General features: G+C 29.5%; 1 protein-coding gene across 1 annotated transcript in view; it reads left to right on the plus strand.

Moving 5' to 3' along the window:
* LOC142330395 (uncharacterized) overlaps positions 1–22,774 on the plus strand; it is a 33,594-nt gene extending 10,820 nt beyond the window's left edge. Inside the window, exon 2 of the mRNA XM_075375620.1 lies at positions 22,305–22,774. Coding sequence (XP_075231735.1) covers positions 22,400–22,774 — 375 coding nt within the window. The 5' untranslated portion in view covers positions 22,305–22,399. The remainder of the gene's footprint in view (positions 1–22,304) is intronic.
* Positions 22,775–27,230: the final 4,456 nt, after the last annotated feature.

A 27,230-nucleotide genomic window follows, 5' to 3' on the forward strand; every position in this document is an offset into this window, starting at 1 on the left:
CGGTGGAAATGGGAGACCTTGAAAGAAAAATAAAATATAACTGTGTCGTAAAGTAAAATATCGAATTCCTATTTAAAGTTCCTACTATTATTTGGATAAAGTCCTAAAAGTAATATAAGTTTTTTGATATCGCCAACCATTCGCCCAGGGTGTGGAAAAAATGGTGTTTTGAAGACAAAAAATATATACCTCTCTTAATAGGCACACTATCGAATCGGTTTAAAGCGGTCGTTAATCCTCTAAACTTTACGTAAAACCTTTGTCTGAAACGATTTGTCATATGGCCAACCCGTACGGTAAGAGATGATCAAGATATTGCTGGAATTTTAAGAAGATAGGACTTCTCGTATGTCAAACCATAGTCGTATCGAGTAAATTTGAATATATATATTTATTTATAGTATATATATATATTTAGCTAGCCTATGACATTCCCGGTGACGTAATTAATCTAACGCGGGTCATATACATAAATCGGTTCAGCCGTTGAGCTGCTACAGTCCAACAAACATACATTGCCTTCCTTTTTGGGCAGTCGTGTAAAAACAAATCTCTGAAAATTTTTGAAAAAATATTGAGTGTTAACTACACAAAAATAATTTATTCGGATCTTTTTTGGAATAACCCCCTCCAAAAAAACCACTTTTAACCGATGGACCGATAATCTATTTATTTTTAACGTCAAATAAGAATTAGGTGGGAATATGCACGTTTCAAAATAGCATGAAATATTGATATTAACAATAACCCGGTTGAAGAAAAGCCCAATAACATGCTACCGTGCTGTTTTATACCGGTCGTTTTAAATATTCTCTATATTAACAGTTTTTAATATTTCACATATTAAAACTAACCAAACTAAACCTATGCTCGCTAACCTAGACTAATTAACATTAACGTTTTCATTATTTAAATTATAAATAATTGCAATAATTAACTGAATTCATTAAAAATTTATTTATTTTTTCCTCTGCCTCCCGAAACCAGACCACCAATTAAGGATGAACACGGTTCCGGAAGGTGCCTTTGCCTCTAGTCGCCAGACGATGGGAACTCTAGGCCCGGCTACGCCGTTCCTGGCCTCCATCACCCAGCAAAGGACTCGGTCCTTTGCTATTAGACCACCATTCTTATTGAATATTAGAAAATATTCAATAAGAATTAGATGGGAATATTCATTTTTCAAAACTAAAAATCAAAATTGGTAGTTTTTCGTTTCTTCCCCTTTAAAAGTTTGCTAGTTTTTCACCTGGAGATAACTGAAAATAGCAAGAATTATTGATATTAACAATAACCTCATAACCGTTTATATACCGACTCTTACTGATACTCGGTTCTTACCGATATGTATCGGTTACGTTCTTATCCGATATCTACAAGTATTTACCTGGAACAACTAAGGGAAACAGTTTAAAAAAATTGTATATATATATTAGAGTGGTCCAAATAGGGCAAAATTTTTGTCGAAAAATGTGCACCCGCTGATTTAAAAGTACTCTCAAAAACAAAATTTTTGACGAGTTGATGAACCCTTTCCGTTCGAAAAAAGTCATCCCCCACTCCATTTGAATTTTAAAGGGGATTTAACATGGGTTTTAGGTTATTTTCAAGTCGTGACGATATAGCGCTAGCATGTTTCATCACAAAACTTCAAAAATAACGTATATAAGGGTTTTTGGGGTCGGAGAACACGAATTTGAAGTAAAAAAACTCATTTTGGCACATTGTAACTGTCAAAATCGCTGTCAATCGATTGACAACTAGCGTTCTTATGAAGGAAAATCAATGTTAGACATTACAAACAACGTTAATTAGGGTTTTTGGGGTCAGGAACACGAATTTGAAGTAAAAAAACTCATTTTGGCTAGCTACGCTAGCTCTTTTTGATGAAGACATCTCAACCGAATTAAAACTGAAAACGGTTGAAAAACTAGCAATTTCGGGTGAAACTTACGAAAATTTATTATTTGCGACAGACGATGATTGCGATTATGATAACGAACCTGCTCACACGAAACGCTACGAAACTAAAAACGTTAACGAATTGTTAAACAAAGAAATCGACTTTTTTGTCGACACGGAGTCCTTGAATTTTTTTAAACGATTCGAACTTGCGACTAGCTTTCTAGAAATTGATCCGTGTAAGCGGAGCGAAAACGAAGATTATTTGGCTGCTTTGAATCGTGTTAAAAATCTAAAGGTCGTCAATGACCGCTCAGAAAGAACGGTTAAGTCGGTGAAAGAATTTAGATGTAAATTCACTAGAGATGAAAGTCGATTGCAATATATACTACAAATTGTAAATGATCATCGCAAAAAACATCCAAATGTATATGATTACATTACATATGTAATGTAATATAATAATAGAAATAGAAATCGTAAAATTATAACAACTTTATTTGAATAATTATATCCATGAATATAAAATTTTTTAAATTAAATTAGAGTTTATCTTTTTGAATCCATCCTTCGGATTTTTTTTAATTGACAACGACTTCAACAGTTTTAATGTGTCAAAACAATTTTTTCACTTATTCGTGTTCTCCGGCCCCAAAAACCCTAATTAACGTTGTTTGTAATGTCTAACATTGATTTTTCTACATAAAAAAGCTAGTTGTCAATTAATTGGCAGCGATTTTGACAGTTTTAACTTGTCAAAATAAGTTTTTAACTTAAAATTCGTGTTCTCCGACCTCGAAAACCCTTATTAACGTTATTTGTAATTTCTACCGTTGATTTTTATACATAAAAACGCTAGTTGTCAATCGATTGACAGCGATTTTGACAGTTACAATGTGCCAAAATGAGTTTTTTTACTTCAAATTCGTGTTCTCCGACCCCCAAAAACCCTTATATACGTTATTTTTTAAGTTTTGTGATGAGGCAAGCGCTATATTGTGTAACGACTTGAAAATAACCTAAAACCCATGTTAAATCCCCTTTAAAATTCAAGTGGAGTGGGGGATGCCTTCTTTCGAACGGAAAGGGTTCATCAACGCGTCAAAAATTTTGTTTTTGAGAGTACTTTTAAATCAGGGGGTGTACGTTTTTCGACAAAAATTTTGCCCAATTTGGACCACTCTAATATATATAGAAGTGATTTAAGTCCGAATTAAAATTTTTTAATTAAAACATATGAATTAAATATAATTGCCATGATTTTTGTGATGTTTGTAATCGGAATGTTACGAGGTTTGTTCAGAAAATGACCGAACATTTTTAAAACATTTTTTTTTTTTTAATTTAGCAACAACGCAGATATTTTGTGACGTGTAAATATTTTGTGACAGCATTCTATTCCAACCCACCGGGTTGAACACGTTTTCCTAAATCAGTTGATTTGAAAGTCGAGAGTTCCAGCGTTCAAAAACCAAGTAAAGTCAGTAATTTTTATACGGATTTGAATACTAGATCGTGGATACGGGTGTTCTTTGACGGTCGGGTTTCAATTAACCTCACATCTGAAGAACGGTCGACCTGAGACTGTACAAGACTAGACTTCATTTACACTCGTACATATAATCTTCATTCATCCTCTGAAGTAATATCTGGGGCTATTACCGGAGGCTAAACAGGAAAAAGAAAAAGAAAAGCTTTGTTTTCTGCGTAGACTCTTGTATAACCACATATTTCTGGATTGTTGATATCTCGTTTAGTTTTCGTGTTATTGTTATTTGAGTTAGCAGCGATTTTCGGGAGGATGCAGAATTATACACTACTACTCCCCTGTACGTTTAAATATGAATAAAATCATTGTCCAGTGCTTCTCAGATAGAGCTAACATTGTTTAAAGCTCGGATAGAATTCCCTTAGTAGTAATATCTAGTTGTCCGAAATTCCCTTTAATGATAATTATAGTTGTCCGAAAAGTAAAATTTCTTGGTGTTTTATTAGATGGTAGTTTTCGTGGGATGAAGTAAACGAGTTTGTAAAAATATGAAATCGTACTGTTTTGCTTTGAACCCTTTCAAAGAAAACTGTTAGCTTGTTATCGTTATATAATATTTCTTATGCTTATATAAATTCCGTCTAAAAATATTATAATGTCATCTTTTGAAGTCTTACAGAACGAATTTTGTAGTCGTAGACAAAAACATTATCGCTGTCAGATCCCAGTTTGCCACCCATATATATATATATATATATATATGAATCGTATAGACATAGAAAATTAAAAATTGTTAACTAAATAGTGTATTTATATTTATTAACGTGCCTTATTTACAAAAAAAGAATAATCCCTTATTATTTAAAAAACTAATTATATCCAACTCTATCAAGGGCAGTTTTTTTTTTTTTTTTAACTTTCGCGAACACCGTTATGTATTGCTTCAGAGGATGAAATAAATGATTTTCAGCGTGCGTGAAAATGCCATGCCTGACCGGGATTCGAACCCGGGACCTCCGAATGGAAGCTAGACGCTATCGCTCGCGCTACGTAGGTCGGCAGAGAAGAGAATTGTTTTCTTGTAACTCAACAGTATCATAATTCAATTTACCGGAAAAAGGCCTTACTTTACTAACGTTTCAACGGAACTATCCATTTTGACTAGTTTCGGTATGACGTCTTTATGTACGTATGTATCTCGCATAACTCAAAAACGACTAACAGTAGGATGTTGAAATTTTGGAAATTATTTTTATATGTAATTTTATTTTTCTAAGCTTCTAATAGTATGTTTACTGTTTTATATTCTCACATAATTTTTTTTCTTCAGATTATTTTGTTTTTCAGTAATAGTGTGTTTTTTTATTTATTAATTTGGTATTGATTCAGAATTTGTCTGTTGTTTGTTATTTAATGATTGAATGATAGGAATAAATGTGTAGATTGAGTATTGTTTCTTCGGTCAGTGAAAGGAAAGAGAGGAGATGCTGTATCATGATATTTGAATTACACATAATGTAACAATCAAGTTCCCAGACTGACGCTATTACAAACAGAAACTATCTAATATTAAGCAACAGAGTAGTTAGGTAAAAGAATGTTAACTTATGTGGTATGATTTTGTGGGATGATTAGTTTTTGCTGTAGCATTACAATAGAACAAAGTTAAGTAATAATTCTTTTACATATAAAAATAGTGATCTACCCTACATTTTAAGAATGCTTTACAGTGAAGAATGTTAATGTTAAATTCATGGAATTTATTAAAAAATGTTTAGTCCAAGACCTAATTCTGAGAGATAGCATGTTCAAAATTTTTTTCTTCTAAGGATAAAGTTTAACATCAGTTTTGTTTCTTATTTTTTTATCATGGATAAAAAAAATTCAACAGTACATCATATACCAAATTTGTTAAATAGATTTAAGAATTTGTTAGATTTGTTAATTAGTACTAATGATGTTTTGAAAAGGTGCATAATAAATGTTGAAAAGTTGTGCATTAGGTGTAATTATGTGTATCAAGTAGACAAATTACAAAATGAAAGTTTGATCCGACCATATTGAACTTTGAAAGTGAGAATGCAAATTATGAAAATAATGATTCCATTCTAATCCTAAAGATATCAAACATTAAAATTTGTTTTGTAAGAGCAAACTATTAAAGGGGTATTATTATAAAGAAATTTTGAAAAGATTGATTAAAAATTAATAAAACAAGTAAATACGTTGAGTTTAAAAGACTAGTGTGAAAAAATTGAGAATACTATCTAACCAGTCAACCAACTAAAGATTGATTATTAATATAAGGGATTTAATGAAGGTAAGTCTGGATTTTTCCATACAATAGTGCTTCAAATGATCAATTTTTTTTATCATTGTCAACAGAATTTTTTGGAATTTTATAATAGTCTGTCCATTTTGTTTGTCTGATTTAACATAAATTAACACCTTTTTTAATATTAAAAGATTGTAATGACAATGAGACACACTTGAAGTTTGAAGTTGTTTAGTAAATCCAACAGACTATCAGAAAATTTGGGAAGAAGTATTTCCCCATCAGTTTTTTATTTATTGTATAAGCATTTTTAAAATAAGCAGAAGGTGGCAAGGGTGACCATATTGAATAAAGTTTAAAAAATATTGGTTAACCTAATGTAAATGTTATTTTATGGATTCAATCTGGGAACTTTCTTGTTGTACTTTATGTAGTATAAAAATGCTGTAACATCAATTGATATGTCTTGCTATAATGATAATAATATTATCCAAAATTTCAAACACCCATATTCCTTTTATTGGATTTTTCAGAAGATTAGTTGCAATTGAAATCTAAAATGAATGATGAAATTTTTTTCAATTATGAATATTTATAGCTATTTTTCTACCAGTGATGTTCTTCTATACACTCAGTAAAAGGAATGCAGGAGCTGAAATGTTATCTATGTAGTGATAGTATTAACACATGAGGTCACAATTTCCTTGTTTTTTTTGTATTTTGAGTACTATGATAATTTTATTTCAGATAAATTAATACTTTTTTCTATGATAAATTTGAAAAATAGAGGAAAATGCCATTATAAGTAGTTTATATTAAATCAGATTGTTGGATAAATTTTCCTGTTGGTTTTGACCACGTTCCAGCTTTAACATTAAAGTTCTAGCAGTTATTTAATAATATCTCTCTGTAATACATAATGGTACATCTAGAATAATTTATAGGATTTCACCTTGTTAGTGTTTTATTTTAAAATTTTCAGCCCAGTTATGTATTTCAGAAAAAAATATGCTGATTTGTTTGCAGGTGTGGTTTATGTTCATGTATGAAAAAAACTATAAATGATTTTTTTTTGTTTTGAAATTACATTGTAATTACATGCAACCTTTAACTTATTTATAGGTATAATACAAATTAACAGGGGAAAACTGGTCCTACAAGAATAAATCCTCAAATATTAATTGAATTTACTCTTTCAATACACAGTCTGTCTCACAGGAAAGGTGACTCATGTGAAATAAAATACAAGATGTTTATTTTTAGTTTATATGACTTTGTATTCAAAATAGGCTCCTTGTGAGTCAATACACAACTGGGAAGCAGTGGAAAAATTGCCCGAAACAATTTTGATACTCAATCTTTGAAATTGCCTGCAGTACCATGGTCGTAGCCTTCTGGATATCTGAAATCGTGTCAAAATACTTTCCTTTCATTGCCATTTTCAGTTTTGGAAATAACCAGAAGTCACATGGAGACAAATAGGCGAATAAAGAGTGTGTTCAAGCGCCACGATTTATTTTTGTGCCAAGAAATCACGTACGATCTTGCTTTTGTGCTCCGGTTTATTGTCATGCAACAAACACCATGCTGCTTGATTCCGGTATTCAGGTCGAACCCGAACAATCCTCGCCTATAAATGATTTAAAACACCCAAGTAGTATTCTGCATTCACCATTTGACCTTCTGGAGCAAATTCTTTATGGATAATTCCTTTTGAATCAAAGAAAGCAGTGAGCATTGTCTTGACACGGCTTTTCTGCATGCGCACTATTTTCAGTCTCGGAAATTCTGGACCTTTCCATTCCAAGCTTTGGTGCTTTGTAAGCGGCTCTTACTGAAAACACCATGTTTCATCACCTGTTACGCTGCATGACATGAAGTCTGGATCCCTAGGGACCAATCTTTTCATGTCTCTGCATCATTAAGATTGCCGAGTGGAACACAAGTGTTCCACTCGGTAATCTTTTTGATCTTAAGTGAAAGAGTGGAGCACAAAGCGACAACATATCTTCTTTTTGCCTAAATTTTCAGTTAGAATGCGATGTACAGTTGTAGGAATTCCAGTGATCTCCTCAATTGACCTGGTAGATGCTCAATGATCATTTCGAAGAATTTCAGCCACTTTTTGAACATTTTCTTCTACTCGGAACTGTCGATGATGCTCCTGGACGTGGATCATCTTCAATACTCTCTCTACCATCACGAAACCTTGCATACCACTTAAAAACATTTTTACAACTCCTTGCTTCACTACCATAAACAGTTTGTATAATTTTAAAAGTGTCTGTGGCACTTTTACCCATTTAAAACAAAACTTAATGTTTGCATGTTGCTCCATTGCTCCTTTCACAACCGAAGTACAAAACATACTGTTAAAGTTTACAAAATGAAATGTAGTCTTAACCAATTAAAAAACTTAAAGAACCTCATTAATAGGAAAGTATACACCCTTAGTTGAAAAATTTGTAGAAAAAGTATTCAGAAAAGAGTGGAAAAAATGACAAGATATGTTATATAGTAATAACAAAGAATTCACAACTTACTGGCTTTTACCGAGATGAGTGAAAATGGAATTACCCTAGATCTCAGAATTATGGTCATAGCACAGAGTAGTACTACCCATCCCACCTGTAAATATTTAAGCATAATGGTAATTGTGTTACTAGCAGTACATTCTAATTTAATTACCTCTAAAAGCTTTTGTATGCTTAACTTCATCTACATTGAAAAGTGAGGAATTGTGTTTTTAATATGCTGATTATTAATTTTAGTTTTGCATTTTTAAATGCAAGTGAAAAATCATATTCAGATACCTGTAGTTTTTATGAAAACCAAAGCAGTATAGTGTACCTATTCCATGTGAACAAGATTTTTATTAAATCAAAAATTTAAATTTGTTTTACGGTGTTACAGCATTATTAATTTTACATATTAATTAAAGTTAGCAACTGGTTTTTTAATTATATGTATGAATGCTAGGTATATATGTTTGTTCATTTTTTTTTTATGTAACAAAAGTGTATTACATGGTAAGATAAAAATTGTTTTATTATAAGGTAGTATTATTGTTTTTTGTTGTTGTTTATTGTTTGGTACATGTAGTCGCAGGCCCTCTTGTTGCACGATGACTAGCACTGGGTATTGGCTCAGCTAGTGTCGTCGAATAGATATAATACATTCATACACACAATAGATATATGAAATATACAATTAAGTATCTGTGTATCTAAAAAAGTAAAAAAAAAAAAAAAAACCAAATCTGTAAGTCTATTCACATCAACTAATTCATAATTGTAGTACGTATATCTCTTATTTTTCCCCAAATTGTTGTTGTTAATTTTGTAATTAATTGTTATTGTTGTTGTTGTTGTTGTTGTTATAGTAATTGTTTTTGTGAATATTTTATCATTTTCTTCTTAAAATTTTCCTTTCCCTTTTGTTTATATGTTTACTGTATTCCCCTTTTGTCTTTTTACAGAACATGTGTAGCATGAGGTGAGTTAAAAAAAAAAAAATTTTAATTGAACTTTGTTATTACTGCATCAGTTGAGTACAGTTTCATTTTCCTGTTAATGGGGTAGCCTAACACTGGACTTAAGGAGTTAACATCTATAAATCGCATGTTTTTGTTTTGTTGTGGATGTGTAGAAGGGTTTTTTTACTTCTTGTTAAGAATCTGTAATTTTTTTTTAAATAAATTTTTAAATCCTTACAAATTTTTAGAGAAGCTGCCATAACAATGTCATTTGATGATGACTTGCATTTATAATGTTTCTTCGCTTCAAATAATGTTCATTTTACCCAGCTTTTTGCATTTGTTTGTCTTAAGCATTGTTTGTTGATTTGGGAAGTAGCTGACTTTTTTTTTTATAATTACAGTTTTCCTTTTCTTTTTTTTGGCAACATTAATTCTGTCTTTATTTGCTATGAGAGCTTCAATTGTAACTGTTTATGATTAAGCAGGTACAGAGATGGTGGGGGTTACTTACAAATAATTGTTTATCTATTATTCAGTTCATCATTGATCCCACCAATATACTTTTTGGATTACCATCAGATGAAAGTCATTAACTTGATTGGATAAAACCATTAACTGATTGTATATAGCTTACAAACAATTTTGTTTAATATCATCATAAAATATCAGTTTGGTTTCATCTGTAGAACATGAAATTCTGAATCTCCTTCATAAACTGTGCTTGATTTATGGAGGTTGACCTTGGGGTTACCAAAATCATCCTGATTAAAAAATTTCTAAGCATACTGATCCAAGTTTCTACCAGAATATCTACTATATTTTGTGAACCATCTGTTGACCCTACTCCAGAAGTCATATCAGGCTGAAAGATCTCGCTATTCATATTTTAATGTTATCAGTTTTCTAGCTTAAAAATTTGAAATATATTAGATCACAGAAAGGTTTGTACCCTAATTCTTGATTTTGGTTGAAATTAGCACCACAAATATTCAGGAATGCCTTTATTATACAGAACTATCCATTTTTAATAATAAACTTTTAATAAATTTCCTTGATAATTTGTTAAGTATTATGATTTCAAAATTCATAAATTTTATACTCTCTGGCTGTGAAGCGTGTGCTTCAAGTCGATAAAAAAATAAAATACACTTATATTTATTTCTGTTCAGTGACAAAGGGAAATCAAATGACAACAGTATATGTTGGAAAGAGTAAACTCCCAAGTAAAATCTCTAGGCTGCCTTAGTTGTGTATACTTTGTACCACTGATGCACTTGTAACAAAGTTTGCTTATATTTTTTAACGCACTTCATTTATATACCTGCATATACTATTGAGTTGTTGGCAGTTTTTCATCCCCGTTAAATGTAATGATTTGATTGCTGTTTTTATAACGTTTTATTTATTTTGACTTTCTAACCTATATTATGTAAAAAAAAAAAAATACCTATTACACTATTATGTTATGAAATTATTGAGTTTTTTTTATATATAATGTATAGAAAATCAACTTTTGTTTCATTCTTGTACATTTATTACCTCAGTATTATTTCTTACTACCTTGAATGAATCTACTTTTATCATTGTATCCTTGTTGTTGTAATTAATTCCTTCTGCTCTGATACATACCATTGTTAACTGCACCTAGATGCAACTTGGTGATTTTTTTTTTAAATTAAGTTTTAATACAGGTATTGATTTTGCTTTCAGTTTGCATATGTATTAAGTGAACACAAACTTGTTTTTTTTTTAGAATTAATTTATTTAAGCTACTACTATATAATAAGATACCTATATTATTATATTAAATATAATAAATACCTGTCAACATTTCCAGTATTTTTTAAGGTTACTTCCAATTAATTTTGTTATATAATACTCTTTAAAACGCCGTAAATTTTTCTGGATGGCCAAAATGATAAATTTACTTTGATAAAAGTTTACTCCATTGAAATCTTGTATTTCATATTTTATTACTCTTAACCACAACAAGGTGTGAAAAAAAGATAAGGTTGAATCAGACTCCTGACAGAATTTAATATTTCTTTATTATGTATATTATAGCTGAAGCAATGGATTTCATTAAACCTGCTCTCATAATAATGCATTTGTATTTAAAAACAAATTGTTTTATTTCATAAACTATTTAGAAAAAAAAAACTATTTAAAAGTAAATCATCATTATGAGACAGGCACTTTGAAAAAGTATTCCCTTGTTATTTAAATTTTGGAAATATGCTGGATTCCTCATCAACTACTAGTGTTCCAGTTTTACTGATCCACTATTACAGTACAGTTATATAACTGTATTATAATGTTATTACATTGGATGGAGAGTCAGACTACCATACAAAATTGGCTATTTTTTGTGCTGATGTGGCTACAATCAGCAGAATGTAAAATATGTTAATATTTTATCTTGATTATAATATATTTTGGCTTATGCATTTACATTTTACTACTAATTTTTATTTATTTTGTGACTATTTTTTTTTCTGAGTAATGGATTTTTATTTCTATTTTGATGTGAAATCTATTTTCCATTTATGGGATTTTTTGCACTCTCAATGAATTCCTGTTCATCACATGGCATTCTGTTCAGCTTTTCTTCACATTTTGTAATTGTGTATTAATCTATCTGTAGCACAGCATTTTGTTGTGCAATAATTGTTTATAGCACACAGCTATATGCTGTGCATATTAAGCAGCATGATGTTTAATCATCGTTCAAAATTAACTGTAGAACTTATGTTGGAAACATGAATATAACCTTGAAAAGTCAACATTAGTACTGATAATAAAAGCACTTTAAATAAAGCGGATATTTTATTTATTGGATAGAAATAAATATTTAATGAATTACTGAATTTCTATATAAAATTATAATGAGATGTAGGAGAGACATAGAATAATTTTTTTACAGAATATTAGGTTAATGTTAAAGCAAAATTTTAAGATTTGTTTTGTAATACCCTCAGAGGTTCAACATTAACCATAACCCTTCACAGGCGGCGATGTTTTATGGCTGTGGGCGGAAGACATTTTCAAAAAAAAATGTTCATACAAAAACTATTTAAAGTAACTTAAAACATGCATTCATGCATAAAAATAACATATAACTTGTGCTTTTGCTGAATTCTGCCACTAATCTGGTTAAGGAACACTGTTTAATTATCTTGTGAAACAAAGTTTATGCAAAAACGGCAAAAGTCTCACTGAGCGCCCTAAAATTTGCAAACTATAGGTTATGATTTTGGTTAACTTTTTACATTGAGTTTTTTTCATGTAAAAAACACTGAATAATAATAGTAACATTGATGATAATATAATAACAATAGCAACTTCGAATAAGTAGTGCACCTAGGCAGGGAATAATATAATATGGTTTTATTATAAAAAGAATAAAACCATTTTTATTCAAAGAGCGAAAAACACAAAAAAAATAATGCAAGTGTCTTGTTATATATGCACGTTCACTGAACTCATCTGGTAACTGAAATAAAGTGGTTGGTTCTCAATCACGTTGTATCAGGAATTCTCACCTCAAAATGATTGAAACAACATCTCCTGCCATCTCTTGGAATTTATACGTAACTACGTGAAGACAAATAGCCGGTCACATTCAGAGACTCATATTTGGGTTTCCGTCCTCCAGTGTAAGTACAGATAGCTCATATATGAGTATCCGCCCACGAAGGGTTAAATAAGTTATTACAGTTCATGAATAAAAAATCTAATGAACAGGACCTTTTAAACTTATTATAATATAAAAAATCAAGATGTATTTTGATATCTTTTTGATGATATAATGAGATAACAACTGCGTGGATTCCATTGTTGTAGTTTATATTACTCAATCCAGCCCTTCTAACTAGAACCAGAACCCTCAGGGCTCAGGTCAGCTCAGGTGAATCCGGCAACCAACTCGAGGGCACCTCAGAGCCAAGGGGCCTACCTCCTCAACCTTTGCACTGCATGTTATCCTCATGGTTGTGAGAATAATACTGAAAAATAATAATTATAGCATTCAGGCTTTATAGAAACCTGAAAAAGAAACTAAATTACAAAAGATAGAATAATAGTAGCTCTGGTAAATAAAGTACACACACCTTTGATGACGAAAAATTCGTAACTTATTTCTCTGCTGTGATGGCAGAAATAATGAAGTAAAAGGATTAATTTTTTATTTCCTTAAGGAATATCTTAAATTCACAACTTTATCTTTCTTGGGGGTGAAGAAATAATGAATATTTTTAATATCTTAATCTTCTAACGAGTTAGGGCCTTGGTCAATGGCTTAAAACCTTCTCTGTAATAACGTGAATGTATCCTGCAAATGTTAAATTAATCTGTTAGTTTGTTCTTGCGTGATGTGATAACAAATAGACTATATATTTTTATTTCTGAATAACCGTGATCTGTTAGATTAAGATTTTGCCTAATGCTAGCAAAAGTTAGTCTTCAATGTACTAACAAATACCCCATTCGAATTTTGAAAATTGAAAGACTGTTTGCAGAGATGTAATAAGAACACCCCATTGCATCTCCCAAAACAGCACCCCAGGGGCACCCCATTTGTTATCAGTTTATTGTGATGATTGATCTAACCTCCCACAAGGTGCTTGCATACCTCACCACTCTAGCCTCACATGCATTCCCCAAGAGAAGCCCATTATTGTTAAACAGCAATTTTTTTAATTTATTTAATATTTTTTTATTTAACGTAAAATTAATTCTATTATTTTTGTAATATTATTTATTGATTCGAATCATCATTCAGTTCAAACCCGGTTCACACAGTGATAGAAACTAGCAGCAGTTCATTAAAGTTTATGCTTCAACCAGCAAATCTCCACTAATACATTTTTTTTGAGATGAGAATTTTTTCAAAATTTAGAAAAGCATATTCTGCTGTATGATTTGTTAAATTTATTTGTCAAGTAATGACAACATAGGGTGTACATAAACTTGGCATAGATAATATAGCAGTTGCTATAAAATTCAGCCTTTGAAAACCCTGTCTTACTAAGGGGTGGGCTTTAGAAGAATCATCCAATTTTTAGTTTAGAAAGTTGACAGGTATGGAATTAGATATCAGTCGGTTTGCCTAAGATAAACTCTGGTTCATTGATTTAGTGTTGCAACTGTTGCCAACTGTTCAATCAGACACCGTGTTTTAATTAAATAATTTTAAATTTGTAATTTCTTTATATCTTTGAATTTCTGAATTTCTTTTTTTATTTGTTAAAAATAAGTCCCTCTAAAGTTTAGTTTATAAAAGCAGTTAATTTTAAACTGCAGGTGCAGTTTAATTTTATTCTCATTGTAGAAAACTATATCACACATTAATAACATACAAATTAATATAATTATAAAAAATGAAATGCCATCATAAAATTTTTAAGAATAATTATATGTATATATTTTAAATTCTGTTAATATAAACCACCTAGTACTGCTACTGAGATAAGACAATCTTACCTTAATTTTATCACGAAAGTACTTTCAGGGATCCTCAGTCATGAGTGAAATATTTAATTAAACTACAGTTTAACTTCATGATAAAAAGTACTTTCATTATAAATTAGTATAAGATATGGCTTATCACAATATTCTGTACTAGGTGGTTTATATTATTAAAATTTTAAATTATACTTTAAAAATAATATATGTAGTAAATTTATATATATATATAAATTTATGGTAATTTTATTAAAAAAGAATTCCCATGTTGAAATGTTAAATAGATCAATGAACCACAAAAGTAAAAAGTGAAAAATCTGATCTACTTAAATATTTATTTTCTTTTTCAAAGTCATGTTGTTACTGATAATTGTTCGAAATAAGTTATTTTGTTGAAGTGTTAATATAAGAATATAACTCTGAAGATAAACTAATATCTAAAAACATTTAAAATAAATAGTTGGTAAGTAAACCAATTTTTTTTTAATTTTTTGCTGTGTTTGTTCATTGAGATATTATTTGTATGAATGAATATTATTTGTATGATATTATTTGTATATATTAAAATTAATCTTATCATTTGTAATTGGCATGAATTTTCTTATAGTTTCTATAACATTTTTCACATTTTTAGTGAACCTGTTTCTCTCCACCAACAATTACTACTAGTTTTATTCTGTACCTTCCACTCTTCTTCTTGCATGTTCATTTATTATAGATCAGCAAAGTAGTGATGGATCATTTTGTCTTATATCATTAAAATATTTATTAGTAAACAGTATTATTTTATTATTAATGTCATCAGTGGTTGTCAATTTTCTACTTTTTTGTTTTGTTGATATTACCTTATATTTTATCTGCTATTCTGGTGATAATAATCTATTTGGTTGTTCACCACCACCACCAAAAAAAAAACCTTTTCATGATTATTTTGTCTTTCAGTGTGTTTCTTGTACTGTGTAAAGGCAATGTATAATGCATTATTTCATAGCAGCAAGGTGGTACATTAATGTCAGACATGTTTAGAAAATGTCGATTGTGAACAGGACGTACGAGGGTCATACATGAGTACCTGATGTCAGGAGGACATGCACCGTATGCGCACAATGCAACTGCCGCATGACTGGTGCACCACATACTCATAGATTGCATATGTTATGCGGCGTTGCGTCTTAAATTTAATCTACCCAGAAACATCCGTGGTGTCTTGTACAATGATAATGAAATTTTAAACCGGATGTTTCTATTTCTGCGTAGTACTGGGTTAATACAAAAAATTTAATATTGTCGTGTATATTTTTTATGTTAGATCTTTCATGGGTTTTAGTTTTCCTTTTAGTCTTTTTGTTATCTGAGAATGGGCCCTTTACACCCATCTCGGACTTTGTTAAATTCTATTCACTTTTGGTTTTATTTTTGATTTTATCTGTGATATTAGTTGTAAGTTTTATTCATCTTTTAGATTAGCTTTATTTTCTTTTATTTTTTAATAAAAAAAATTCTAGGCGATGATAATGCACAGGCATTTTTCGTCCCAAAAAAAAAAATAAAAATATTGTTAGACTATTATAAAGTAATGAAAGTTTTTAAACAGTTTTTTTTTTTTAATAAGAAAGACCAATCTTACTACACTCAACATAGTTCCCATCAACATAAGGCATTTACCAGATATTGAAGAATCTTTGGTTATGTTGTAGCTTGTGAAGAAAAGAAATTCTACATCAGTCATTCTTATGATATTATTGATGTCATAGCATTGATCAGTAAGGAACCTGCATTTGTTTTCCAATGCAGGAATAAGTGAAAATCATTCGGCACTAAGTCTGGATTTTATGGGATAACACGTTTTCTTTACCCAAATGATATGATGAGCTTTTGGATTCAAGCAGTACCATATGGTTAAGCATTATTGTGAATAGAGTATTAATCTTAGCGCATCACAGATTCACAGTTCTTGAAGATTGTTGACTGTTATGGAAAGTTACAAAATCATGAAAATGTGAATAAATTATTGTTAACAGCAGATAACTGATCTTTCTGTACCTCATACTGAAAAGATTTTCTTATACTTTATTAATATGTCCTACTCATTTTATCATACTTCTTTAGTCAATGAATTTTCACCATAAATGTCACTAATCTGTGCTTATTCTGTTTATTCTTTGTTCTTTTCAGATTTTTTTTAGGTCCTTTAAATTTAAACTGTTTAAAAAACTGTTTCTTTGCTGCAGCAATGTCCATAATAACTATATAATTTGTCCAAGGAGCTTAGTAAACAGAGACAACCAAAATACTCTAAAGCTGCATTTGGATATTGCTTTAAATATTTATTTCCAATCCTTAACTTTACTGTAACAAGTTTTAAATATCCAAGAGACGACACAAAGTACCAGTTACGGTAGTTTTTTTTTAAGTAATGATTCACTAAGTAGTAAGTCATGTCATAAACAGAATAAAGATGTCTCTTTTAAGAGTGGATATCATTTATTCATTATTCATGTTTAGTAAGTTTGGTATACTAGCATGTATGGTATATTTGTTTAAGTGAAGGTAATAATTCATTTTCCCTTATTCTAGGATGGGATACATTTTATTCTGGTTAAGCCAGTTTTTGGGAGTAGCTTGCATCTTTCATGTTAGATATTGTACAACTTTTTTCTCTTTTTTTTTTAGCAAACTTGTTATTAACCGAATGATTAATTCAACCTTTTCTATTGCCATTAGCAGCTACGACCTCAGTAGCATTGTAGAGGTGCCCCTCCTGAAAGTTATAGTATGTGTAGTTGGTTCTATCTTTTCAAACAGAAGCATATATTAGAGTGTTGTTTCATTTTGATACATTAGCCAGATAAAAAGTGTGCGATCTAGAATTTTTATTCCTCCATCATTTTGCACTAACTTAATTAACTTTTTTGATGATAATAGTAAAATAAAAATTATTAAAATTTTAGTTGAAAATAAAATTTTTTGTTAAATTTCATAGTAAGTTACTCAGAAAGAAGCTACCTGGGTTATGCATATTTAGAAATAATGATATAGAGTTGTCCATACCAAAAGAAGAATGTAAGAAACTATAATAAACAACTACACAGTATGTCTGAAAAGTTCCTGAACTAAGTTAAATAAAAATACAGATTTAAAGATAAACAAATTTACTCGCATCATCCCTCAACATTATACACTGGTTGCAGTGTCGATAGAGCCTATAAAACTCTCTGGAGAAATCACTTTGTGGGATCGCCTTCAACTGTTCAGTGCAAGCTCTTTGGATGGCCGGAATGTCATTGAAAAAATGGCCTATCATCTTCAACTTGAGTTTCGGGAACAGAAAATAATCTGCAGAGCCAAGTCAGGTGAATAGGATGGGTGGGATTAGACGGTGATTTGATTTGCGGCATAATAACATGTTAAAACTGTTGCCATGTATGCCAGAGCATTATCGTGCTAGAGAGTCAACTGCCCGGATCCCAGTACTCATGCTGGATTCAACGAATGCGATGCATCAGGCATTTTATTACTTCCAAATAGAATTTAGAATTCACATTTTGACCAGTTGGGACAAATTCATGATGAATCAGACCCTTTGTGTCGAAGAATGCAATCAACATTGTTTTCATTCTTGATTTTTGCTGCCTGATTTTCGTTGGTCTTTGTGCTCCAGGACTCAACCAAGCTGCATATTGACAATTTGTTTGCTGATCATACAAGAAGCACCAGCTTTAATCCCCATTTACAATTGTTTGCAAAAATTTGGCTCACAATCGGCAGTTTCAACAAAGCCCTGATCGAAAGAAGGAAGCACCTGCTAATGTTCTTCCATCAAGAAGTGTGGAACGAAACAAGAGCACACCTTTTGGCACCTCATTTTTTCTGTTAAAATTGTATGTACCGCATCTTTACTGATGTTTAGCTCTTCTGTCATGGCCTGAAGGGTAAGATGAGGTTGTTTGAGCAGCAGCACGCACACTTTTGCAATGTTTTCATCATAACAGCTGTTAGCAGCCTCCCACTTCGTTCGTCATCATCCAACCACGCTCTGCCATCTTTAAACTGCTTCCACCACATGCATGTTGTAATACGAGATGTGGCTTTCATCACCTAATGCTTGCTGTATCATAGAATAAGTCTCGATGAAAGATTTTTGAAGTCTAACAAAATTTTATTGTGTTTCTCTGTTCCATGTTGCGAGCTCACACAAGGTCACATGAACACACATATGCAACTGAGTATAACTTGAGGCTGGAGTGACATGTTAAATTTTGTACTCATTAGACATCATATTACATAGTTTCTTGGTTGTTCTAGAGATGCGATACTTGTATAGACTACAGAAATTTAGTTCGGGAACTTTTAAGATCTACTGTGTATATGGGTGTATGAAATCATTCCTTTCAGAAAAAATAATAAATGTGTGTGTGTGTGTGTGTGTGTGTGTGTGTGTATATATATTATATTTCTTATAATCAAAAACAAACTTGAACAATCCAGGTTCAGAATTACCAAGTAAATGAAATGACACTTAACTTATTTTTCTTTTCTTTATAACAATAGCACTTTTGCGAGATCCCGCATCATTAGTTGTATATAAATTATATAAAATTTCATATCAAAACATTTTTTTTTTTTTTTTTAAATTAAAAGATTAAAATTATTGTCATATATATAAAACATAAGTCAATTAAATAAAATAATTACATATTATATCAGCTAAGAATTAACTTTAAATTAAAATTAACTTTAAAAATAAAATAATTAGAAGATTTATACCATGTAGCCTGGCCAACATTACATTATTCAATATATATATATATATTATTTGTACATTATGTAATATATATATTACAGTGAAAGATCAATATCTGGCAAATGTCGATATTCTCTAGTGAATGTCAACATGCCAAATATTTTGGTCTTTCATATTTGCTATTTTGAACCTTCGCCAGTGTATGTCAACAAACACAGATAAGCTCTGGTGGGAGTCAAAATGACAACTAGAAATTTAAAATCACCCAACACCAATCTAATCTCTAAGGTGAATAGATATGAGAAATCCTTGTAAAAAAAAGAGGAAGTTTAAATTTAAACCAAACATAACCTACATTCGCATCACTCATTAACCTCATTTAATTAACATTAAATATGCAAATTATATATACATTATTCTCCAACATTGGAGGCAATTAATCAAATTTTCAGCATTTTATAAATTGAAAGGATCAATCAGGATATACAGAATGTTTTAAATGTATGGATGAATGATAATGATATAATATGTGGTCAGATGGTTTGCTCCTTGTTAAATTTTTGTATAAAAATATTTTTATTCTACTTTCACCATCAGTGGATGCTGAATTTTATTAATCGACCCCGGTGTTGAAGAATAACATTACAATTTGTATATTTAATGTTAATTAGACAAGTTAGTGAGCATAGGTTATATTTGGCTTAAATTTAAACTTCTTTTTTTTACAAGGGTTTCTTGTAATCTATTTCCTTAGGGATTGATATTGGGTGATTTTTTTATTAATTTCTAGTTATCATTTTGATCCCCACCCCCCACGTATTTGTGTCTATTGACATATACCATTGAAGTTCCAAATGTATAGTAATATAAGCAAACATTTCGGTCATTCACCGACGTATTTGGTATGTGTTGACGTTTAACAAGGAATATTGACATTCTCTAATTTCAATCTTTCACAATTTTATATATATATATAAATCATTAACATATTGACCACTGTGTTGATAAAATGTAATATAAACCAACAAAACACAGTAATTAGATAAGTTAATATTATGATAAGTTTGCTTATCTAATTACTGTGTTTTGTGACATATATATATATAGGTGTTTCCAAAATGGTGGACTGGCTATACTTTTTCAAATTCTACTTGTAAAACTAAACAAAAAATATCATTAGGTAAAATGGCAATTTCTCCTTCATTCTCCCCACATCAGCCAATGCTAGAATACTACAATACTAGAATTAACAATAAATAAAAACAATTAATATTTAATTAATTGAACATAAAGTGGAGGACATGAAAACAGACATAAAATTACATCAATTTTCTGCCACAATTAGGCTATTTATTTGTTAACTGATTTAAAAAAATAAAATGTCACCTTGTTCCAAGTAAAAGGCTTAATATTTTATCAATAAGATACATTTTGATAAAACTAATATTTATGCAGATATAACGGATTAAAAAATAAACATGGCCGCCATTACAGGTATTTAAGTTCTGATTTTTTGCTAATTTTAAAACTTTATTACCAAGATGCTTACCAAATATTAACGTGATTCCATTATTCGAACTTGAGATATACATTTATATATAAAAATAACAAAATGGCGAACAAGGGTAGAACGAAGGAGAAATTGCCGTTTCCCTAAGGATATTTTTTGTTTAGTTTTACAAGTAGAATCCGAAAAAGCATAGCCAGTCCACCATTTTAGAAACACCGTTTTATATAAGCAGAATGTTTCACCAAGAAACAGAAAGAATTTCTGGACAAGTTCTACCTGTGAAAATAATGAAAAAAGTTTATATAAACGTGGATCCGAAAACACTTCATCAGTGAGTTAAAACTGGTGAAAGATTTCACAGTGATTCTAGCAAAGAGTGAAATAAAGCCATACTGAAATTCTACGAACCCAGATTAAGGGGTAAACTTGATGGTTTTTGACCTGACAAATTGAATACAGGTTTCAGAACTCTATCTGCAGTGGTTTTTGAGAAAACTGAGCTAGAACGAAAAAAATGGTGGTGAAATTTTATTGTGTTTTCCTTGCAATAACTTTGTTGCACGGGTAATAAATAAGTAAAAATTTTAAGTAGAGAATTTAATTCTTAACAAAGTGATGTAAATAAACACAATTAAAAAACAAAATTCATAGCGTTTCTGGACCCAATGTTTATATAAACTTTTTTCATTATTTTCACTGGTAGAGCTTGTCCTGAAATTCTTTCAGTTTCTTGGTGAAACAATGTATGTATACATACACACACTCACTCACTATATTCTCATCCACACAGAATGTACTAAGCAGGAATTTATTTATAAAATTATATATATTTTTCATTGGATTTATGCAAACTGCTTCAAATAAATAAATAAAGATGGTTTACGTACTTTAAATTATTATTATTATTTAATATTTTATTTATACATTTGCTGGATTTCTCTAATTAATTCAATGAATAATATTAGTTGTTTTGTTCAGAAGTAGAATGTTATGGTAGTTACAATACAAATGTGTTTATTTAGATTACATTTTAATGGGATTTTAGAAAAATAGGCTTATTCATATTAATCATACAGGAGTCATATTTTCATATCCCTTCATTGAATACATTTTTCATTTAGAAAATAAATAATTAAAAACTATAAATGCGTATGTAAATTAGTGTATACATAATTTATATTTGTAAATGTTTATGTACATAATATTATGGCAACTACTGAACTAAGTAGGGCAATCATTGCAGTATTTATTTGTAATAATACTTTGCCTACTGGTCAGGAATTTGGTCAGCATCAGCTGACCAATCCTATCCCATTACTGAATAAAATTATTATTATAAGGTAAAAATTGATTTAATCAGTGTTACAAACCATCTTTTTTCAGTTTTTGTATATTTTTTTTTTTACATCCATACATCAGCTTGAATTATGAACAATGTTGCAGGACACTTGGTTCCTGCTGGAATCAGTTTCCGTGGAGCCCGTGGTGGATCAGATCAGTCAGCAAGCAGCAGTGCATGTAGCACCGGTCAACAGCCGATGAGTAGTGGCCATCATGTGCACTCAGCAGTACCTCCTTTACCGACTGCAATGGAATGTGACCCAGCATCTTACCCACATCATAGCCATTATCACCCGCCACCCAGACCACCTTACCCACCACGTGTTACGACGGGAGCATCATTTGCACCGTCATCATTACCGTTGGATCTTGTTTATTTACCGTCATCAGGTAGTGTTTTAACATCAGCTGGTTATTATCCATCAGGACCTAATAATAATAATAATACGACTGGCATGACAGGCAGTGTGTCAGCATCATCGTCGTCAGCAACACATCAAGATAATCAAGATCAGGAAACGCCAATGGTCGGTGTTTGTGTACAACAACAAAGCCCTGTTGCTAGCCATTAACCTTTACTGATCTGATTTAGACCTTAGACTAATTTTATATATATATATATATATACACAACTAATGGAGAAAGAGCAAAATGTAACTTCCACTAAGACTGATTGATTGGATTATATGTGAAAATTATTACTATTATCAATATTAACTTTATTGTATTGTAAATAAACATAGATTTAAAAGAAAAAGGAACATAAACAACAGAAATACTGTAATTAATTAATAATTAGGAGATGTTGATGCATTGTTTTCATTATAATGTTTGATTATTTTTAAGAAGAAAAAGAGAATGAGGAAAACAATCGACTGTGGTATTGATTTTTGATCGTTCCAATAGGATTGATGGACATTTACACAGTATACATCTAGTTTTATTATTATTTGATATTAGTCTTATTAATTATTGTGACAGCAAGTGAGATTTGTTTGTTTGTTTGTTCGTTCGTTTGTTCATTCATTTGTTTATTTTTAATTTGTGAAATTATGATTATGATCACTATATTATTTTATTAATTATCAGTGGTGATTACCATTATTAAAAGTAAAAGTTAATTGAAGTAAAGTAAATTAATCTTTAAAAAATTTTTATTATTATTATTAAAAATCAAACAAAAAGTAAAAAAAAGAATAATTAAAACCAAAACAGGGTTATACTAATGATGTATAAAGAGTACATTATTGTGTATTTTCCAGAATGAGATGTATTATTATAATGCTTCAAAATTTTTATTAAGTAGATATGACATACCAGTCCTTGTAGATATTAAATGGAATGTATTCTTTTTGGTAATTGTAGAAGAGAGGTTAAGATAATATTTATTGGTTTGATATCAGCAAAGTCTGCTAGAGTAACCCCCTCCTAGGATTCCCAAGTTATTTAAAAAAGGAAAAAATGAAGTAAGCATTTTGAAGTTTGTCTGATTTTTTTTAGAAAATGTAAAAAGCTCATATAGACAAATTGGAATTCTACTGCATCAAAAGAGTAGATATTTTAAAGAAAAAAAGAATGTTTGCTAGTTTTTAATTAGGAGGGGATCAATTGTTCACAGAATTCATTGTCTGAATCCATTTCTAATGAGGACTATTTGTCTGTTTAATATAATATTCCCAAGTTTTCATTTCAACTAGCTGTTTTTTTCCCCTATCTAGAAATAAGTCAACATTTTCTGAATATTCAGGATACCCAGCCCTTCGAGACTAAATGATAAGGGAAATTCTTTTTTACATATTTTGAAAGTATAGATCTTTAATAGGATGAGCTATTTACTATATAACGTAAAATAGATAAACTTTATTTGTTGAATAATTTGGTTATATATCATTATTAATTAAATTTTTTTTGTCACTTACTTCACAATTTTCTTACCATTAAAACTGCAAAAGTGTACATTATATTTTATTAGAAACATAATATAACCTCTTTTTGGTCAAATTCCAAGACTGCTTTTTAAACAACATAGGATGGAAGCGTCAATGTATATATATATATATATATATATATATATTTTAAAAAAGAGGAATCTGAATTCTATCAAAAGACAAATTATATCAGATAACTCAGGAAATTTAAAATAACTGAACTTTCCTAATTACTATTTTTTTCACGCAAACTTGCTTAAATTGTTTTATTCAGTTGATGAAATGAATTGGATTGAAAGATTTTTTTTCAAAATTCGGTTAGGAAGAAAATTGAGCTAATGAGGTAATGCTTTCTTCCAATAAGAGAGAATAGAATAGGAAGGGAAGTAAATGACTGTCAAATATTGATAAGTGTGAATTTTAAGCTTTAAGTTTGCAATAATTTGAATTTTAAAATAAAATATTAAAAAATTAATAAAAATAAATTTTTACAGTCGGTCTTATATCAAGTGATTAATGTATAACTAAAATTTTTATGTATTATTAAAAATACTATGATGTTTAAGAAGTTAACTCTTTTCCAAATTAGCTTCACACATTTTAGGAGGTTATGTATGTTACAGTCAGTTTGTCTGTAAATAAATCAGACAATGCCTGAAATGGATTATAAATTAAAATTTAACTATTGGTGCTTAGATAAAAAATTCATATAGGTAATACATTTATATAATCCTAGGATCTAGGATACCAATATGCTTTATTGGGCTCTATATGTATGTATATATATATATATATATGAGAAAGTTTTGTATTTTTTTTTCACTAGAAAAATCTATCATTTTATTGACTTTTTTATTTTTAATTTAATAATTTTTGTTTTAAATTATGAAATCTTGTTAGGATAACTTGTGTATATATTAATTTATAAATGGTTTTAGTATAAGTTTTAATTTTATCAAATAAGAGAGATTAACAAAAAATTAAAGAAAAATAATATAATAAGAAACAGTGAATGTTTATTTTTTTCTGTTTCTTTTCATTTATATTTTACTGTTCAGATTTGGAGATTAATACTGTGACTTAGGCTTTTAGAAAAAAAGGATTTTATGAAAAGTATAACTATTTTAATATCATTAACACTTAATTTTATTTATTTTCTTTTTAATTACAGTACGCAATTCTCTTAATCGAGCTTCTATCAATCAACATATTCAGATGTGAACATTTTTCTATTATTAAAACACCTGAATTAACATTATTACATGTATTCACTGTTCATCATGGTAGCAAAGTTATCTGTTTAAATAAAAACCAAAAATGTTTTTATTTAATCTGATAAATCAAATCTTTTATAAATTTTATTACTTAAAATAACCAACATAAATATTTTTTTTATTAATTTAACTGCTTATTTAAAAAAATAATTAAAAGAACCTTAAAAATGTTTCCGATTTCTATCCTGTTGAAGAGTTTTATTTGTTACATATATTCTTTTTAGAAGATAATAAATATATTTCTCAGATAGAAATCGGGAACTTGTAAGGCATCATCAGTTATTTTTTTATAACACCAAGTATATCATTCTTATAAACTATCTGTAAAAGATGGATCATGTTTCTATTGTATTGGCTATAATTACTTATTTGTTTAATTGTTATTAACTCATATCCATTAAAATTTTATTATGATGAAACAATTGTTGAAAAAAATGGTAGAACTCATGACTAATTATACAGCTTTACTGTGTGGAATATTATTGTATAATTTAATCTGTTATGTTTGTGTATTCAAAACCGTATGCTATTAGCAACCTTATTATATAATTTTAAATTAATTACCACCTGTCACCTAATTATACCTAATAATTATTACCTATCATACATTTTTGGATTCATGAGCATGTTTAGGAAATGATTCACCAAATAAAATCTGAATAATATGATCTGAATAATATGTTTTTTCATTTGTTTTGTAATAAAAAAATATTGAAATTGAAGGCCTGATGTTACACAGATTTAATATGTATTATAAGTAAATCTGGAAAGTTAATTACATTGTTATAAAATTCTGGTTATATTTGCTGTATTTAATTAATATGTTTGTAAATTGTTAAGTACGTCTGTTTCGTATTTAAAAAATTAGCACATCCTGATATAATTTTCCTTTTTTTCCAGCGAACAATGAAGTTATGTTTTTGTCTTTTAATATTTTGTTGTCTTAATGTAATATTATGTTTATAAAGTATATATTTTTATTTTTCATTTGTTGATTTGATATTTTTATCTTTATTTTAAACCTTAGCGGGGGTCACATGCCAGACACAACAGGAGAAGTGGTGCACGGTCTTTTTGACTGGTAATTGAAAAACCACTTCAATATTTACAGAAGATGATATTATTACAAAATCTATAGGTATATCTTAAAATTAATAATGACACTCACTGTATTCTCTGCTAATTACATTGAGATGATAATTGAAAATAAAAAATTAAAAGTTCTGATTATTAAAAATAGTTTACAATTAGACCTACACTAAATATATGTTTATTTTAAATAAAACTTATACAGCTAATTCAGAATAAAACTCAGGTGTTGAGAAATAATGGTGTGGAAAGTTTAAAATAAAAAAAAATTCAAAATTGCAATAACTAAAAATAAAAAATTTAAAGTTCTGACTTTTAAAAAAAATAATAATTGCGCTAAAAATAACTTGAGTTCAAATAAAATGTATACAAATTTTGTGAAAACCAAGCTTGTATGATAAGGAATATGGTACAAAAAGTTAAAAAAATATTATATTCTCCGTCAGTATTTCAGGAACTCTAATTAGCGAGATTGGTGCCACACGTGACACAAGTGGTTGTGCCATACTCTTTGCATATAAAATAGTGGAAAACCAAAAGCTTTGTTTTCGGTTTTCTATTTTTCTTTGCGTCACAATGAATACACCAACCTGGTCCTTCATCCTTGGAGCTGGCCTTTCTTCTTCTTCTTCCAATACTGGCATTTGTCTAATATTTCATTTCAATGAATGAGTAATTGTGATTGAACACTGCAATGCATCAAATAATTTTTATTAAGAAGCTGTCTTACAAGTTGT

The sequence above is a fragment of the Lycorma delicatula genome, chromosome 9, assembly GCF_047948215.1.
Source record: "Lycorma delicatula isolate Av1 chromosome 9, ASM4794821v1, whole genome shotgun sequence".
Classification (NCBI taxonomy): Eukaryota; Metazoa; Arthropoda; class Insecta; order Hemiptera; family Fulgoridae; genus Lycorma; species Lycorma delicatula.